Raw genomic sequence first — 19,001 nt, forward strand, 5'->3', positions numbered from 1 at the left:
TAATATAGCAGGGAGCTGGCAGTTGGGCATTCATGGAGCCCTCTCACAAGGACAAGAGGTAGAGTGGTGTTGCCGATTAGGGACAATATGGAGACTAGAGAAGAAGGAATGCAGCTATTGGAAAGCAAAAATACAATTGATATAGACCAAGATAAAAGGTAATAGAATCGTTCATGTTGATTTGTATAGTCTGCGAACCATATAATAATGGGAGAGATGTGGGGAGATAAATGTCATGGTAAAGTAGGAACAAATGAGCAAAAAATAAATTTGTAAAGCAATATTGTGGAAATTTCAACTCTTGCTTGGACAGATAAGAGTAGGTGGCATTTCTGCAATGCATGCTGGGCTCATAACCCAGTACATCAATTGCCAACAAGCAGGATTTGGCCGTTTGATACAGTAATGGGGGAATGATCCAGAGCAGATTGGAGAAGTAGTCGAGTAAAACCAAAATCACAGTAACCATATATAAATTACAATTAAAACACAAAGTACTTGTGCTATAACTTTAGGATAAGCACTCGACTAAGAAAACCAAGCCCAAAACCAATAATCTAATTGGTTTACACACCAACCTACAATAAATGACTCCATACGCAAAAAAAAAAACAGCTACCTACATATTAATTAGCTCTTTAAAAAAAGCCAATCCTGTAGATGCAAGTATATCATTGAGGTTATCGTGGGCACCTCCCGTCATTGGTGTTTCGTTGAGTTAGGCCCACAACACCTCGGGAAGGCTCAACAGTTGGTTCTGGCGTCCCCGAACACCCACCCAACCCCCCTTCCACAAATATCACCCTTGCACTAGACCGGGATACACTTGCACAGACTACAATTACAAAGAAATATACATACTGCATGTCATATGTTTCTTTTCTGCCCCCAACTGACACTATTTCTTCTCCACCAAATCCACCTACTTGCTCTGCAGTATTTATTAAGATGATAAAGACCCAAGTTTGTGGAAAATCACATGAATAGAAAAGGGAAGATTGGGAGATTGAGTGGAACAAGTCTGCCGGCATAAAGGCTTTACAACCCTTGACCGGAATCTATGCCGCATATCTATAATCCTCTGAATTATTGAATAATTCAATCCCTTGTAATGCAACGTATTATCTTGAGTAAACGGCAAAGTTTGTCAGCATCAGCTGAATACAGAATTGATCTTTGAATTTTCAAATGCAACCTCTTGTTTTTCTAAAATGTAATTTCCAGGGCAAAAAGAAGTGGCGTAAGCAGAGAGTTCTGAGTGGAGAAGCAGCAGTTGGACGAAAATTGTCAGACCACAAATTAAATCGCAGGTCAGAAAGTGAATGGCTCGACCTTAAGACCATGGCAGGTAGGAGAAATTGTTTCTTGCTCAATACAACTAAGCTGACAGTGTATAATAAACTATAAAGAGGAAGTGTAAAATTTGTTCCTATATTAGAAATTTATTGTTTCAACAGATTTTCTGAACCACATTGACAGGGTGGAAGCAGATATGATAGTGGCATTTAAGAGAGTTTTAGATAGGCACGATATTCAGGAAATGGAGGGATATGGATCATGAGGAGGCAGAGGAGTTTAGTTTACCTTAACATCGTGTTCGGCATTGACATGGTTGCCGAAGGTCATGTACCTGTGGTGTGCACTTCTATGTTCTAAATTTACAAAAAGGCTTCATATGTAACTCCTTATTATCTGATACTAGACTCCCCCAACGCAATATTCCACCACTCACCCGCTCCCCCAATGCAACCCGTTCCCCCAACGCAATATTCCACCACTCATGCATAGCCCCCAACTGCGCAGGCGCAGCTCAATTCCCCTCATCCCCCAGAACTCTCTCCCCCTCTTCTTTCCCCTCCCCTCCCCCAATCTCTCCATCTCCTTTCCCCGACCCTCAGTCACTCCTTCCTTCCCTCCCTCCCTCCCTCCATAACTCCTCTCCCCACCCTACCACCTCCTATCCGTCTATCCACCCCACTCCTCACCTCCCCCTACTCCCTCCTGACCTCCCCCGCTAGCCTCCTCTTCCTCTATTCCCCACTCCCTAACTCCCCCAACCCCCCCCCTCTATTCCCCCTCTACCCCCACTCTCCCTCTTCACCTTCCCCACTTCCCCCCCCTCCCTCCTCCCCCTACCCCCCCCCCCTCTCTCCTCACCTCCCCAGGATCTTTTCCCCCTCCCCCAATCCCTCCCTCGCCTCTCCCTCCCTCCTTTCCCCTAATCTCAGGCACTCCCTCCCTCCCTCCATAAAAAGCAGCATCTGCAGTTCCTTCCTCCACAGGTCATTCATTGTTAGCTGTGGTTTAGATCCCGTTGACATGACGATTGGACCAGTTTGCATCGTGTGTGTGTGTGTGTGTGTGTGTTACTGAAACTCAGCGCAAACTGCCTGGCAACCCTGCAACCCGACTCTCCCTCCCTCCCTCTGCCCACACCGGCTCAGCCGATGCTCGGCCCATCTTGCCCGACAACCGGCTGCTGCCGCTCAGCCCATCCCCGCCCGCCCACTGCTGCCGCTCGGCCCATTCCAGCCCTGCCTGCCCGCTCACTGCCACCACCGGGCCAGGCCACGGGGGGGGATGGAGTCGGTGGTCGTCATGGTGGGCACCATGAGTTTCGACGAGCTGGTGGAGAAGATCTCGGAGAGGGCCGTGATGGTGAGCGGTGGCGGAGGAGACGGGCGGTCGCAGCCATTTACCCGGGGGGACGGGTAGACAGGACCGCCATTGCTGCAGAGGGCGGGCGGTGGAGAGGAGTGAGTGAGGGAGAGAGAGGCTGGACCAGGGCCTCCACTGAAATCAAGTGGTCTGATCTTTTGCTAAAGGAAATATCATGGATAGTGGAGACCTGAAACAAAGTACTGTAAATGCCTTGCAAGTCAGGCAGCATCTGGGTAGAGTGGAAGAACAATTAACATTTCTCTTGTTATTAGAGCTCTATCTAGTTTTTTTTTAACTTCTCTGTGTTTTATGTTTTCTCTGCTCTCTTTCTATATTAGTTTCTTGAAGTTGTAATTGCTTTGGCTCTTCTTGTAGCCTCCTCTCCTTCCTTCTTGACCGTTGCTGCATCTCCCAGGTCAGTGCTCGGAGCAGCAGAGTCTCTGCCCCCAGAGTTTTTGTGTTGGTGGGCGGGATGAGGTTGAGCCTTATTTAAAGGAAATACCGAGATATGTAACAGTCCAGGACTGTGGTTGCACAGAGCTAATGAAGGGTGCTTTTCAGTTTTTCAGGGGACTTCTGTGGATTCAAAATCTTTGAAACACTTTATGATGGAAATCTCAAACGGAAGAATTTTGCATAATGATTTGGTAGTTAAAGTAGAAACAAATGTAAATTTTCAATTGACTATTGATATCTGGATTTATTCTTTTCAGGAGCAGACCAGCAGGATAGTTTGTATGAACAACACGATGTAACCCAGCTTACTGATCTGGATGGCACTCTGGGATCCCCGTCAAAGGCTACTGTTGACCCTAACTTGAAGTCTGTTTACATTCACGATTCTCAATATGAGATTGATTGTTTGACTCCGAACCATGAAAGTAAAGCCGTGTCCAAACAGCATCACTTAAATTCTGAGCAACATTCTCATGGTCACTGCCATTCTGATAAAGAGATGCAAGACGCTGGCATATCAAACATTGCTTGGATGGTTATTATGGGAGATGGAATGCATAACTTCAGTGACGGACTTGCGATAGGTAAAGAACAAAATCAGTTCCTTTATTGCCTGAGCTGTGTCCTAATTGTTATCCACTGTGAATGAATATGGGAAGAGTGTCAATTATGTTGTAGTAATGCACACAATTGGGAAGTGGGACTAGTGTTGGCCGGTGTGGGTGAGTTGGGCCGAAGGGTCTGTTTCCACACTGTATTACTCTATGACTCAATGACAATTTCCTAATACTTTAAGGTTTTACTTCAAAAATGTATTTAATGTTAAAACTTTGGTGTTGCAAATTTGTTATACTTCAACAGATTTTTGTTTAACATGTTCCTCTCCTTCACTGGGATTCTGCTTCTGTCTCTACAAGCAAGAGGATGGTGGGCATTATGATCTGCAAATATCTGGAATCAACAACATGGAACATGGATTATAGGCAGATCTTCTGAAATTCTGAGCTGCTTGACTCAGTTTAGAATTACGGAAGGTCTCCAGTAATCTACAACTTGAGAGGGACAAGGGAAAATCGGAAGTGTCAGTATTACAGTTGAGCAAAGGGGACTATTAAAGCCATGAGAGAGGAGCTGGCCAAAGTTGACTTGAAACAAGGGAAGTCAAGGACAGTTTAAAAATAAAAGAGAAGAGGTATAACATCGCAAATATGATCGGGAAGCCAGAGGATTGGGAAACTTTTAAAGAGCAACGGTAGATAATTAAAAAGACAATACGGGGAGAAAAGATGAGGTGTGAAGGTAAGCTAGCCAAGAATATAAAGGATGATAGTAAAAGCTTCTTTAGGTAGGTGAAGAGGAAAAAAATAGTTAAGGCAAATGTGGCTCCCTTGAAGACAAACAGGTGAATTTATTATGGGGATCCCGGAAATGGCAGATGAGTTGAACAGGTACTTTGGAACTGTCTTCACTAAGGAAGACACAAACAATCTCCCAGATGCACTAGTGGCGAGAGGACTTGGTGTGACGGAGGAACTGAAGGAAATTCACATTAGGCAGAAAATGGCATTAGGTAGACTGATGGGACTGAAGGCTGATAAATCCACAGGGTCTGATGGTCTGCATCCCAGGGTACTTAAGGAAGTGGCTCTAAAAATTGTGAATGCATTGGTGATCATTTTCCAATGTTCTATTGATGCAGGTTCAGTTCCTGTGGATTGGAGGGTAGCTAATGTTAGAGAGAAAATTGAATTTTAAACCAGTTAGCCTGACATCGGTGGTGGGGAAGATGCTGGAGTCAATTATAAAAGATGAAATAATGGCACATTTGGATAGCAGTAACAGGATCGGTCCGAGTCAGCATGGATTTACGAAGAGGAAATCATGCTTGACTAATCTCCTGGAATTTTTTGACGATGTAACTAGGACAATGGACAAGGGAGAGCCAGTGGATGTAGTGTACCTGGACTTTCAAAAATACTTTGATAATGTCCTTCATCGGATATTAGTGGGCAAAATTAGAGTACATGGTTTTGGGGGTAGGATACTGACATGGATAGAAAATTGGTTGGCAGACAGGATACAAAGAGTAGCGATTCACAGGTCCCTTTCAGAATGGCAGGCAGTGACTAGTGGGGTACTGCAAGACTCAGTGCTGGGACCGCAGCTATTTACAATATATACTAGACCAAGTGCAGACCCGTTGGGTCTGTTCCCCCAACATGTGATTGTGGGGGGGGGGGGGAGGCGGCCTGCAGCGTCACACACACTGACTATCTCCCCCCCGCACTCGCGCTAATTACCCCCCTTGATATTATATTAATATTATTAGTTTTCTCCTTTTACCCCATAAAAGGAGGGGGGGAGAGGAGAGGAGAGAGGAGGGGAGAGAGAGAGAGACGGGGGGGAGAGAGTGAGAGAGAGAGAGAGAGTGAGAGAGATGGAGAGAGAGAGAGAGAGGTGGGGAGAGAGAGAGAGAGAGAGAGGGTGCCTTTTTACTCAACCCAACCCCCCCCCCCCCTCCCAACAACCAGTTGCAGGCAGTGCTTTTTTCCCCCCAAATTAACCATATTTTCATTTTCAAACCACATTATGGGTACTCACAGCTGTGGAGACATTTGTTCGGTCATTCAGAGCTCTGATTGAGGCACACCACTTGCAGAGACTGATTGAGGCACACCACTTACTGGTTTTATTGTCCCTCCCCCTCCCTCCAGCAGGGGCAGCAGAGAGAATGGGGAATTTTGTAAAAAACATTAATATCTCTGTCATATTTCATCGATGTGAAAAATCCTCGGCACACATGCGGCGGAGGGGGGCTTTGAGCGAGGTGGCCAAAAATGACGGCCGCAGGTGGCGGTGTTCTCTCGGAAATCGCAGCACAGGCCAAAAGCGGTCAAGAACAGAGATTTAGTAATATACAGATTAATGATTTAGATGAAGGGATTAAAAGTGACATTAGCAAATTTGCAGATGACACAATGCTGGGAGGCAGTGCGAACTATGAGGAGGATGCAATGGTGATGCAGGGTGACTTGGGCAGGTTGGGTGAGCGAGCAGATGCATGGCAGATGCAGTTTAATGTGGATAAATGTGAGGTTATCCACTTTGGTGGCAAGAACAGGAAGGCAGATTATTATCTGAATGGTGTCAAGTTAGGAAAAGGGGAAGTACAATGAGATCTGGGCGTCCTTGTTCATCAGTCATTGAAAGTAAGCATGCAGGCACAGCAGGAAGTGAAGAAAGCTAATGGCATGTTGGCCTTCATAACAAGAGGAATTGAGTATAGGAGCAAAGAGGTTCTTCTGCAGTTGTACAGGGCCCTGGTGAGACCACACCTGAGGTATGGTGTGCAGTTTTGGTCTCCAAATTTGAGGAAGGACATTCTTGCTATTAAAGTGCAACGTAGGTTCGAGAGGTTAATTCGCGAGATGGCGGGACTGTCATATGTTGAAAGAATGGATAGGCTGGGGTTGTATACACTGGAATTTAGGATGAGAGGGGATCTTATTGAAACATATAAGATTATTAAGGGACTGGACACGCTAGAGGCAGGAAACATGTTCCCGATGTTGGGGGAGTCCAGAACGAGGGGTCACAGTTTAAGAATATTGGCCATTTAAAATGGAGACAAGGAAAAACTTTTTCACCCAGAGAGTTGTGAATCTGTAGAATTCTCTGCCTCAGAAGGCAGTGGAGGCCAATTCTCTGGATGCTTTCAAGAGAGAGTTATGGGCCTGTCCCACTTAGGTGACTTTTTAGGCGACTGCAGGAGACTATGCAGTCGCCACATGTTCGCGGGTGGTTGCCGAGGAGTCGCCTTCATGGACGTGAGGCGTTCCCACATTCTGGGAACTAGTCGCTGCCTCATTATGGTCGCCGAGAATTTTTCAAAAATTAGCGGCGACCAGAATGAAGCCGCCATGAAGAGTAACGAGAATTCTCGAGCTGTAGGTGGGTCACCAGGAGGTCCTAATAGGTTGCCAGGAGGTCGAAGGTTTTCATAGGTTGTAGCCAGTGTTGACTGGTGAATTTAATTTGCTCATTGGGGGGAAAAAAGGTAAGCAGTAGTTTTCGGAACCAAGGATAACCAACCGGTAATGTTAAATTAAGCTATGAAGCTCGGCGGAAATTTCTGGATTTTTAAAAGTTGTCTCCACCTCCACGCCTTCTCCCCCCCCTTTTAAAGTACTTGCCGTACACTGTGCTTTAGCCGTCTTTTTACAGCGCCAACCTTCCTGTTCGTCGCGATGTGTGTCTGTTTCACCTTGGCTTTGCACCGTGTTAATTATTTCGTCAGCATTCCCCCCCGCCTGCATAACGGGCTGGTGAAGGAAGCGATGTGTTTGTGTGTGTTCAACTCAGTCAGTCACCGTTCCAGTTACTCCTGCACCTATTGTCTATTGAACACATAAATCTGATTGTTCACAATTGAGATTAATTTAATTTAAAGGCCTTGCATTAATTCCCAGAATCACTACACATTTTCTCCAAAAAGCATCTAAGATATACTCAATTTAAGAAAGCGTTTTGGAAATTACAGAATTAAAAAATATTTCTAGTATACTCTGAGTAAACACAAAATGGCCATTTTATAAACCCACTAACAATCCGTATGCTCCAATATTGAGGATTCATGGATTTGTCAACAACTACTGTATTTTGTAAAATGGTTTAGCACCAGTGAGGCATACCTAATGTGAATGCTCTTTATACTTGCAGCTAAAATGTAATTGTGAACTGTGATACATTCTGAATAATCACTTTTATTCTGATGGTAATCTTAAAACTCACTAGCAAATACTTTCAACTTTGCCACAAATTTTGCATTAAAGCTAAGTAAATATTGTGCTTTTCGTATCCTTGAGATCCCTCTAAATGCATTGCAGCTGTTAACAAATGCAAGGTTTGAGATTTTAATGGTTCAGATATTGTTAATTATGCACTGGCATATATTGTTTCCATCAAATCTGACTAATAAATGCACTTGCGTGGTGCATATCTTGTATACTGTTGAACTTCGAGCTTTTTTTTCTTCCCTCTAGGAGCTGCCTTCAGTGCTTCCAACTCAGGAGGACTGAGTACGTCTATCGCTGTGTTTTGTCATGAGCTTCCTCACGAGCTAGGTATTTATTTTGCCATGTATCCTGTTTGAATAAATTGTCTTGCAATTTCACTGTTTAAAAGGAAATCGCCATATTTTGCTAACCTCAATAAATAAATTCCGAATTCAAAGGAACTTGAAAGCACACAGTTCAGTTTTGAGTATCCTATTTTAGGAAGGATTTAAGGCGTATTGAGCATGCATTATGGATGATGCTAGGGATGAAAATGAGATAGTGTGATTAATTCCACCAGCAAAGAGAAATCTTGAGATGAAACTAAATGGAAGATTTTGATAGTGGGTAGTAACAATGCTTGCTCTGGGAGGAAATCAGTAAAAAGTGACAAATTAACTGAGGATAGAGATTAGGAAAAAAAAAGTCCTTTTGATGAAGGTTGCAACATAGAATTCCTTCATGTAGTGATTAATGAAGATCTGGATAAGCACGATGTATATGTAAGGGGATGAGATAAAACATTGCTGCAGGAACTTTGTGGGTTTGAGGAGGGACCGAAACAAAATACTGGAGTAATTCAGCGGATCAGAAGAACATGGATAGGTGACGTTTCGGGTCGGGACTCTTCTTCGGTGATTGCAGGGTTGGGGGTGGGAGGAGCTAGAAGAGTGGTGGCTCAGGACAAAACTGATCATAGGTGAACATAGGCAAGGATAAGGCAAATGCTTGACCAAGACCCTAGACGAGACAAAAGGATTAGAGAGTTGCAAATCATGAAGCTAGGAGAGGGAATGTGGGGAGGGGGGAGGTAGGAGCAATGTCAGCTGTGGCTCAGGGGAGGGGGTTATGGGGGAACAAAGGAGAGTCAGGATGGTTTGTAGGGGGGTTAATGTTTAAAAATTCAACATTCATGCCATTGGGTTGTAAACTATCCAAGTGGAATAAAAGATGCTAATTGTACAGTTTGCACGTGGCCTCACCCTGGCATTAGAGGAGGCCCGTGACAGAAAAGTCCTAATGGGAAGGGGAGTTAGAATGGTGAGTTTCCACAGGATTTGGAGGATCAAATGCAAGTAATTGGTGAAACGGTTGCCAAGTCTACACTTGGTCTCGCCAATGTATAGGAGGCCATGTCGGGAACACTGGATGCAGTAGATGAAGTTTGTGGAAGGAATGGACAAGAAACATGTTGGGTCAGCACTCTTCTTCAGACTGATTGTAGTTGGGGGAAGAAAGTGGGAAAAGAGAAGTAATATTGGGGTGTGCAGGATGGAACTGCAGATGCTGGTTTAAACCGAAGATAGATGCATACAGCTGGAATAACAGCGGGGCAGGCAGATTCTGGAGAGAAGGAATGGGTGATGTTTCCAGTGGAGACCCTTGTTTGGGGGTAGTGGGTTTAATCTCCAATTGCATTAGCAAGGTCTAAGTTTCAATGCAATAAAGTAACAGAGCTCTCTTTGTCATGCCAGAACAGTTTAGAACATTGTAGGAGATGTAATTATGAGATTTGAGTTTGTTAAATGTGTGACAAATGGTAAAGGAATTTGGAAAATTATTTATTTTTATGCAAGTGCTACCTTTAAAATCCACCCAAAAAATATTCAACCACCCAAGAATATTCTCCTCCACTCCCCATTACCCAACAGCCACGGTTATTCGTAGGTGAAAGCTGCTTTTGTTGATTTGGGTGAGCTATTTGGAGGTTACACGGCTTGCTTCTTGGGATCTTTTCATCCACAGAAGTTTGGGAAAAATTAGATTCATAGATCTGCACGCCACAGAAACAAACCCTTTGACACAACTCATCCATGTGCAACTTGCCTGTGCCTGACCGATATCCCTCCAAACATTTCTTATACATCTATCTATCCAAGCAGTGCTTAAATATCATAATTGTACCTGCCTCTACCATTTCCTCACCACCCTCTATCCAACTTAAAGACTTTGAATTTAGACACAAAATGCTGGAGTAACAGCAGGACAGACAGCATCTCTGGAAAGAAGGAATGGGTGCCGTTTTGGGTCAAGACCCTTTTTCTCCAACTAAAGACTTTGAATAGTTTCCAGGTGAACCATTTACTGGGAAAATGTTATCTATTCCTTGGGCCATTTGTGTACTGATTCGTAGCAGTGTAAGAGGGAAATTCATCTTCTTTGTGAATATTAACCAATTTAAAGGATGAAAAATGTCAGGGAGTGTATCCTGTCTTCCACCAGTTAATGTCAGTGAACTTTGTACTGTGCATCCAAGCCAGCATCTTTGCTTAATGAAGGCATCCCTGTCCATGAAGTAGATCCTCCGTTAGCCCTGACCAAACCCCAAGTTTACGGCGAAGGTCAAGCCCCAACCAGCTGGTTGCCGTCAACTCAGGGAAATTGACAATGCTTAGAGTTGACTTCAATATGCTAGCAACACAAAAAGTTAAAGGACAATTCTGCTGCCAGCACTTCTCTGCAGTATAAATCCTTTGGCTTAAGAGCTTGCAGATCACTTTTTAGTAGTTGTCTCAGCAAAATGCAGTTTTATGCACTTTCATTTCCCATAGTTTCTGTAATGGGAATGTTTTGTTATAGCCACAGATTGAACTCAAAATTTGTGCAACTGTTTTTATATTTGGTCTGGACCCAAGGATTTTTGTCAAATTTGTCATCATTTTGCATGCTCTGTCAGCCTTTGGTTCTTATTTATGGTTGGCAAAAGTATGCAGTTATTAAAAAAAATACTGAATATTTCATTCCCTTTGTCAGTGTTACTCATAATTGGATGGAACATCATTTTTATTGTATCTACACAACTACTTAGTAAAACAAGGAATTTGTGAGGAGCCTCAAAAGGTTTTTTTAATCCACTACTTGTATCTCTGGAATCTGCTTCTTTTGACCTTTTTTCAGTGTTTGTATTATCTAGGGAAATATCAGAATAGCACGTAGTTAGTGACATTGTGTCTGCCCTGTTTCCACTTGGCGGTGGATGTAAAACGGTTTCAAGATCCAGGATTAAGTTCCACACTTCAAATGCAACATTATATTGCAATAGTGTAAGTTAGACAAAATATTGATCTTCAGCAAATCCATCTCGTCATTTAAAATGGAATAACATTGATTTATTTCCACAAATGCTTTGTAATTGCCTCAATTCTTCCCTTGTTAATAAAGTAGTATTATTAAAAATGTTGTTCTGTCACCTGCTATGCCTTCTATGTTCTGTTGTGCTGAAGCAAAGCAAGAATTTCAGTGTCGTATCAGGGACACATGACAATAAACTCTCTTGAATCTTGCTATGGAGAATGCTGAAATGTCTGCCTGCCGTGAATAAAAATCGAGTGTAGGAGGTGTATTTTAAAAGCTAACTTCCCATTCTCCTTCTACCCTTAAGGATAATAAGAACAAAAGTGTTCAAATTCCTTCTCTCCCTGATTTAATGTTAAGTCTTCAATTCTCATCAGACTGTCCTTCATTCCATGTTGTTTCTGTCTCCCAAAATGAATTTTGAGAGGAGAGAACTACACTATTTAATAGCAGAGAATAACTGTTACGCCAAAAGTCTAACTAAGGATTCTGAAAAATTAGGGATGAGGATTTTCATTACTTAATTACAGATGTTACAGTGTGAGTAATATATAAGCCATTTGTCTTGTGGGAGGTAAAACATTAATAATTTTATCGCACTAAAAATACCTTCCTTGTTGGCAGTGGGAAAATGATGTATTGATCCTAAAATAAATATTTTTGCAGCCAAATAAATAACTAGCACCTGTGTTATTTCCTGGGCTTCAGAGCTGTTAAATGTATTTGCTATTTGTCTTCTACTGTACTCTGTAGAATACACAAATAGCAAATTAGTGTAGTTTAGTTTGAGTTACTGAAATTAACGCATTTACATTACAATCCAATCAAAGTGCCAGCTGAAACAAAATGGAAGCTGTATATGCTTAATACAGTTTATGTCAAGTCTCTCTGAACCTGCATGTTGCTCTGTCAGAAAGGTATGCACAATCCTCATCCTGTTGTTGATTATGTACCTTATTTGGAAATAATATTTTGGAATCTAATGCCTGTAATGCCTAATATAGGCAAGAACTGAAAAAAATTGAAGGGCTATATCTCCCATTGTTGTCTTTCCTTCCATTGGCATGTACAGTATTAAAAAAATGGAAGTTTAAAGAAAGCACACCTTCATAACAAATTTATAATCATTTACCTAGATCAGTTAACTCGAGCTCTTTAAGTGGCATGCATTACTGATATTTGCGTTATGTATACAGCTCTGTTTTACTGATACATGATACTGATCATCAACGGAACATAACTTTGGGGTTGATTTTTGGATGTATTTCTATTCCTACCTTCTGCACTCTGTAAAATTCAGCTACATCATTAATTTTGTCTTGCAAAGCTACCAAGTCTTTCAATGTCATTTGCTATTAATCTTTTCTATTTTAATTGCCTTTAAGCCTTGTCCCACAGTTGCCAACACCCTTCATTGTTGCCACTTAGATGTCTTCTCTCTTAAGATTCTTCATTCTTTAGCTTCGGGGGTTTCATACAAACTCCCCACCCCACCCTAACCTCACTTTACAACAGGCATTACAGCTGTATTTTGGGAAAGTTGGCATATCACATTTCTCCATATATTACACTGTGTACTATGCAGGAAAACCAGCTCTTTCTGTAAGTTAATGACACAATAAACCACCCACAACAATTTAACCTGTGTGTGGAGCATCACTGCCATGGTGGTGTCATGACATTCACCATTTTTCAGTGTATTCAGTGAAGGGTATTTTACTGTATAGGAACGAACTGCAGATGCTGGATTACACCAAAGATAGGCACAAAAAGCTGAAGATAGACACAAAAAGCTGGAGTGGGACAGGCAGCATCTCTGGATAGAAGATCTGAAGAAGGGTCTCGAACTGAAACGTCACCCATTCCTTCACTACAGAGATGCTGCCTGCCCCACTGAGTTACTCCACTATTTTCGGTCTATAATCATTTTACTTTTGTGAACTTGGTTCAGATGAAGAGCACATGGAAATATAACAGGGGGTAACATTAAGGCTTCTCTCTCGGAGCTGTGTGTACCTGCAACACATGCAGGGAAGTTGTTACTTTTCAGAGTTCCCCTCATGTGCTTCTTGACACATGAAGAAGATCTACATGTTGAATACCAAATACATATTTCTCCCTCCTTGTTTATGGGGTCACCTTGTGATTAGATCATGCACAGTGGTGGGAAGTTAAAGGATTTCTGTAATAAAGGTAGTTGAATTGTACGTGAGCAGTTATCTGATGTAAATCAAATGGAACTGACAACAGTTAAAACATAGGCCTTGCAGCTTTGTAATGTTTAATTTTTGTCTCCACTCCAGGTGATTTTGCTGTTTTGATTAATGCGGGGATGTCTGTGAAACAAGCTATCGTTTACAACCTCATGTCAGCTCTGCTTGCCTATGTTGGTGTAGTGATAGGTATAACTGTAGGACAATATACTGAGAATTTAACCCAGTGGATCTTTGCCATCACTGCAGGAATGTTCCTATATGTGGCATTGGTGGATATGGTGAGTAACAGTGGACAATACATTCCGTGTAATTGTACTTTAACAAGATATGCTCTTCAGTAACTAAATAAAACTTAATTGTAATGTAGCTTACAGAGTTTTAATAAATCAGCATACAAAAACATTCTTTGAAATTAATAATGCATGGAACTTGTTTATACTGGAAGTTTTTATTGCAATACCTAAACTTGTGGTAAATTAAGTGTGTGCTTTATTAGCAATTTAAGTAAATTGTAATATGTATACAAATTGGTTATAGACATTAACAATTCACATTACAATTTACTCCAAATCCAAACTGTGGGGAATGAAAAATGAACAGCCTCTGTTCTTGCTCCAAATCACATCACTATGTTGGATTAGACTCAATTTTATTTAACCTGTCTAAAGTGCTCGACTTGTTTTTAGCGGTTCCTTTTTTTCATTTCATGCTAAATTTACTATGTAGTTTAGCAGTTATTTTAATTGCCAATTTTGAAATGAACAGGAAAATTAAAAGTGCAATTAAAACCTTCCAAATGCCCACATTCAATTGAGATAAGTGTTCTTCCTCTACTGCTCACCAACATCTCTCTCATTATGTGCATGCTGATTTGGTTGAATTAGTTTAGAGGAAATGCATTTAATGATTTTTCCATCAAGTTTGCAAGAACGTTGAACGCAACATGAAAATTCTCCAGGTCATAAAACTCATGCAAAAGCTTTATGGATCTGCAGTATTTTATTTTCTGGAAGATTATTTCTTATTGTGTTATTAATTACCACCCCTCTGCCTCCACCCTGCGCTGAGAGTTTGAAGCAAAGGAGTGAGGCGGGAAAGCAGAGTCCAGTCCTGATGCACCTTGAGGAGAGTGTAGAAAGATCCTGATGTCAATTGAAGCCTTTTATAGGAGAGAAAGTCCACAACGGTAGATATCTCTCCTCCTCAGATGCTAAACAGTGTTAGCACCTGACTTCAAACTGATTTTGAAGCTATGTTATAATTTCAAGTAAAGCTCTCCATTCAAGTTCCACCTCCTCTGATAGTAGTTGGTATTGTAGATTCAGTCCAATATCACGCTTGCACCATATGCATGTTCTCTCCTTGCTGTTCGAGAGACTATATTGGTGAAGCAGATGCTGGCACTCTCAGTGGGAGAGGTTTGGTGGAAATCCCAACGTGACTCTTTCAAGGGGACTGGAACCTGCCGAGCCCACAGATTGCTATAAATTAGCTCCAATTTTTCGAAAACAAATTGAAAAGACCTTCAATTGGAAAACAATGTCAGTGATTCAAAGAGGTGATAAAGTATACAGGTCAAACAAACAGACTTTGTTTGAATATTTGAAGACCACTAAGAAATTATTATTATTTTTGTTTTCATATTCATCAGTTTTCAATTATATCATATCAAAAGAATAGCGTTCTATAATTTCATCCTATTGAAGATATTACAATTCAATAGTTATCTTTGTTTCATTGTTTTCTGATGTTTTTCCATTTCATTTCCTGATTAACTCTTCAGTTAGATACATTTCTAATGCAAAGACGTTACCCCGTATGTGCTTAGTCTTAGAATGTTACTTAGGTTTTGAGCGCTTTACAGTACAAATTAAAAGTACCATAATCAAAAGCAGAAAAGACTCCCAAGTTATCGAGCAGTCAACCAATCCGCACATAACCAGAGTGTTTCAAAGAAAATTGATCCTCTAACCTGTTGCTAAACCTGACCCCACTTGCCAGTCTCATTTCCACTGCTTGCTTAAATAGAAGATTTACTGCTGCTTTCCTGCTATGCCAGCAAATGGCCTGGGAGGGGGAATAGGAGGATCAAGGTGGGCCAGAATCCATCAGTAGATCCCTTTAATATGCAAAAAATGGTTTCCAATGCCTGTTTTTGACCCTCATCCTGCTCAGTAAAAGGAAATAACAAAATTTCGACTGTTGGATCAGCACAGATTAGAGGCAGGTTATCACAACACAGCATTTATTACTCAAAGGTTACACAAAAAAACTGGAGAAACTCAGCGGGTGCAGCAGCATCTAGGATCTCATTTCATTTCCTGAGCGAAGGAAATAGGCAACGTTTCGAGCCGAAACCCTTCTTCAGACTTTATTACTCAAATACTGAATGCCATTATCTCTAGTCCCAAATGTCTTTATGTTTGCTAGTTAATATTTTTCAAACATTATCCATATTTCCCCATATGTAATTTGTGCAATATGTTTTTCTGCAAAAGTCACAGTGATGAAAGTAAAAGAGCTGCCATTTGCCTCCAGGTAGTTGTTTTGCATTAAACGCTAAGACCCGCTGAAAATGGTTTTGTTGAAACAAGTGTAACTATATTGAAAACCCTCTGATATGTTCAAGAAAACCAGATTAGAAACGCAGAATTCAGATTAAGCACCAAAAATGGACCTGGCCTTGAACCAGATCTTGCAGGGCTGTCAGAAGGGTACTAATTGTAAGAATTTAGAGAGGATGTATTATTACCTGCATTGAAATCTAATACATTTCTGCTCGTGCTAAACTACTTAGATTGCCTTACTCCCAACTAGGAAGTTGAAAGATTTGAAAAGAAGAATTATCTTAATCTAATTACGGCATGTACGGTCTTGAAGCTGTTGTGGCACAGCATGTTATTCTAATCTAATCATAATCCACTGTCAGTACAAACTCCAGCTGAGCTTCCGTAGGTTTGGCTATTTAACGTGTGCTTTCATCCATAGAGATGACACATGCAGTCTCCTGCCAGAGGAGTTCCTGGTAAAGTGAATGCATTTGTCAAGTATGAGTAAAAAGTTCACCAAAATAAGTCCGAATATTGCACTTGAAATTTACGAAACAAAATTGATGAGTACACTGCACTTCAGTAAGGTTGGAATTTTACAATTCTGTCCTTATCGCTCCTTGCATTTGTTTCCAGATTAAAAGTAATATATGGGGAGCATTTAGTTTGACTCTAATCAAAAGCATGTCTAGTTTCACTGTCCTCATGATTACATTTTACTGATTGTACATGTCAGCTTCCCCTGACCATTCTACATTTCCCTTGATCATCGTCCCTTGATCTGTCGTTTTCACACTTTACCCTTCCATAATCTGTCTCTCCCCGTATTCTCAGTCTGAAGAAGGGTCCCGACCTAAAATATTACCCATTCTTTCTCCAAAGATGCCACCTGTCCCACTGAATTACTCTAGCATTTTGTGTCTATCTTCGGTGTAATTCAGCATCTGCAGTTCTGTGTTACACTCTTTCAGGCATTTTGCTGGTTCTATTGAGATTCTAATTATGTACACTTGCCGCGCAGTATGTTTCCTAGAAGCTGAAGTTTGTGGCATCTGTACAAAATTCACTAATAACCAACTTCATTGTTACAGCATTCTTATGAAAATAATCTTGGTTGCAACATATTAACCATGTGAAGAATTTAATGTGTTGATGTGGTCAAGAACCCACTGGTCATGGCTGAAATACCTAATGGAATTTTCATTTTTTCAGATGAAGAAGATGCTGCTATATTAATAATAAAAGTGAAATTAGTCAAAATTCTGGATAAGCTACAAATAAATAATGAGATATGCAGGTTTTGTTAGGTATTTGCAGTAGCTAAATCACGCTCTAGATGTGTTATATCCTGCATTGCTGAAGAAAGGATAGTAGTTGCAAAAGTGCAGGCTTAACCTTAGAACTACGGAAAACCAAATGGCGCATCCTTGTTCAAAAAAGGGGAGCTACCATAGACCATTTATTTTATTTCCAGGGCAAAATTCAGTTTGTTGGATGAGTATGAATTATTGGAAGCCAGCAAGAATTTATACAAAGTTTTTGACCCAACGTGACAAACTTCATTCGAACTGAAAGAGTTGATGAGAATAATTTGATCAATGAGACTTTAAAAGATTTTTGATGAAATGGCTGTCCACCAAATTGAAACACACAGAATAATACCAGTGGCTGCATGGGTAAGAAATTAGCTCGACTCCTAAAAGGAGATTGGGTGTGAACAGTTTGTTTAAATAGGAAGATGGAGATAGTGCTACTGTTAAGGGATTAGTGTTGGGATCACTGACTTTCCTGAACTATGTTCATGAATTTGTTGCAACGAGAACAATCACAACATTTGCAGATAATATGTATAGGAAGGATCTGCAGGTGCTGGTTTATTCCAAGGATAGACACAAAATGCTTAAGTTGAAGAGGTTCACGTGTTGTATAAACACTCAGTTTAATATTTAAACGATACAACTCAGCAATTAATACAAAAGAGCAAGGTGTGTGTGTTAACTTGTTGACTGTGAAGTGATGACTAGCTTCGTCGTCTGCTGCACCCCATCAGCTGTTCACCCAGATCGGCGTTGCTTGGTTGTCCCAGTTCATGTCAGGTCCAGAGCAAGAGCTCGACGAAGGACGGTTCGAGGCCAAAGTGGCTCGGCCACATGATGGCGCCACAAAGTAACTCAGCGGATCAGGCAACATCTCATCATCATCAGGAAAGGAAAAGTTGATATTTCGGGTCAGAAACCTTCTTTAGTCAGTCGTAGACCCATTGAGTTACTCCAGCATTTTGTGTCTGTTTGCAGGTAGTACTCGGGGGATTATATATATGTATAGGTGGTGGAATGGGCAGAATGTACCAGATGACATTAAACAGATCCAATTGATTTTATTGATTAAAATGCTAATTGATATATTTTGGTAAAATTAATCAAGGAGTCAAACAATGTAAAGTTCTAAAAAAAAGTTACATTGTGTTATAAAATGAGAGCCCTCTATGCATATGTGCATTAATCTTTGAAAGTAACAGGACAGGGTTGAGAACTGAATTAAAGATTACAAATATGTGTATATCATAGAGAGGTGGGCAATACAAAAGGAAATGAAATGCTTTTTGGGCTACAACTAAAATATCTTGGCATTAAATTGTTGTGGAATCTAATGCATGTGTCATGGGAAAAGGCTGGAGAAGCTGGGAAATTTGAAAGGGATGTGGCAGAAGTCTTAGTCATTGTGGTCAGCATGAACTAATTGGGCCTGTTTCCGTGCTGTATCTCTCCAATTCTACATAATGAATTAAGGCAGAATATAAAAAGACAAACTATTCTCTTTGGTGGAAGAGATGAGAGCAAGAGGACACCATTGACCAAAGCATACGTAGGGAAGATTTATATAATGGGTGGAGATAAATTCAAACATGGCTTTAAAAAGGCATTTTTTCCCAATGGACATCTTTGGAAAGATGAGTGATATTGATCTTCCCTAATTGCCTTTAAGCCAAG

At 41.0% G+C, this 19,001-nt stretch overlaps 1 protein-coding gene across 1 annotated transcript in view; it reads left to right on the forward strand.

Moving 5' to 3' along the window:
* Window positions 1–19,001, forward strand: part of slc39a10 (solute carrier family 39 member 10) — a 62,752-nt gene that overhangs the window by 41,858 nt on the left and 1,893 nt on the right. The window contains exons 6-9 of the mRNA XM_055637788.1: window positions 1,225–1,348; window positions 3,375–3,701; window positions 8,160–8,240; window positions 13,550–13,740. Of these exons, the coding sequence (XP_055493763.1) occupies window positions 1,225–1,348; window positions 3,375–3,701; window positions 8,160–8,240; window positions 13,550–13,740 (723 nt within the window). The remainder of the gene's footprint in view (window positions 1–1,224; window positions 1,349–3,374; window positions 3,702–8,159; window positions 8,241–13,549; window positions 13,741–19,001) is intronic.

This window comes from Leucoraja erinacea, chromosome 7 (assembly GCF_028641065.1).
Source record: "Leucoraja erinacea ecotype New England chromosome 7, Leri_hhj_1, whole genome shotgun sequence".
NCBI lineage: Eukaryota > Metazoa > Chordata > Chondrichthyes > Rajiformes > Rajidae > Leucoraja > Leucoraja erinaceus.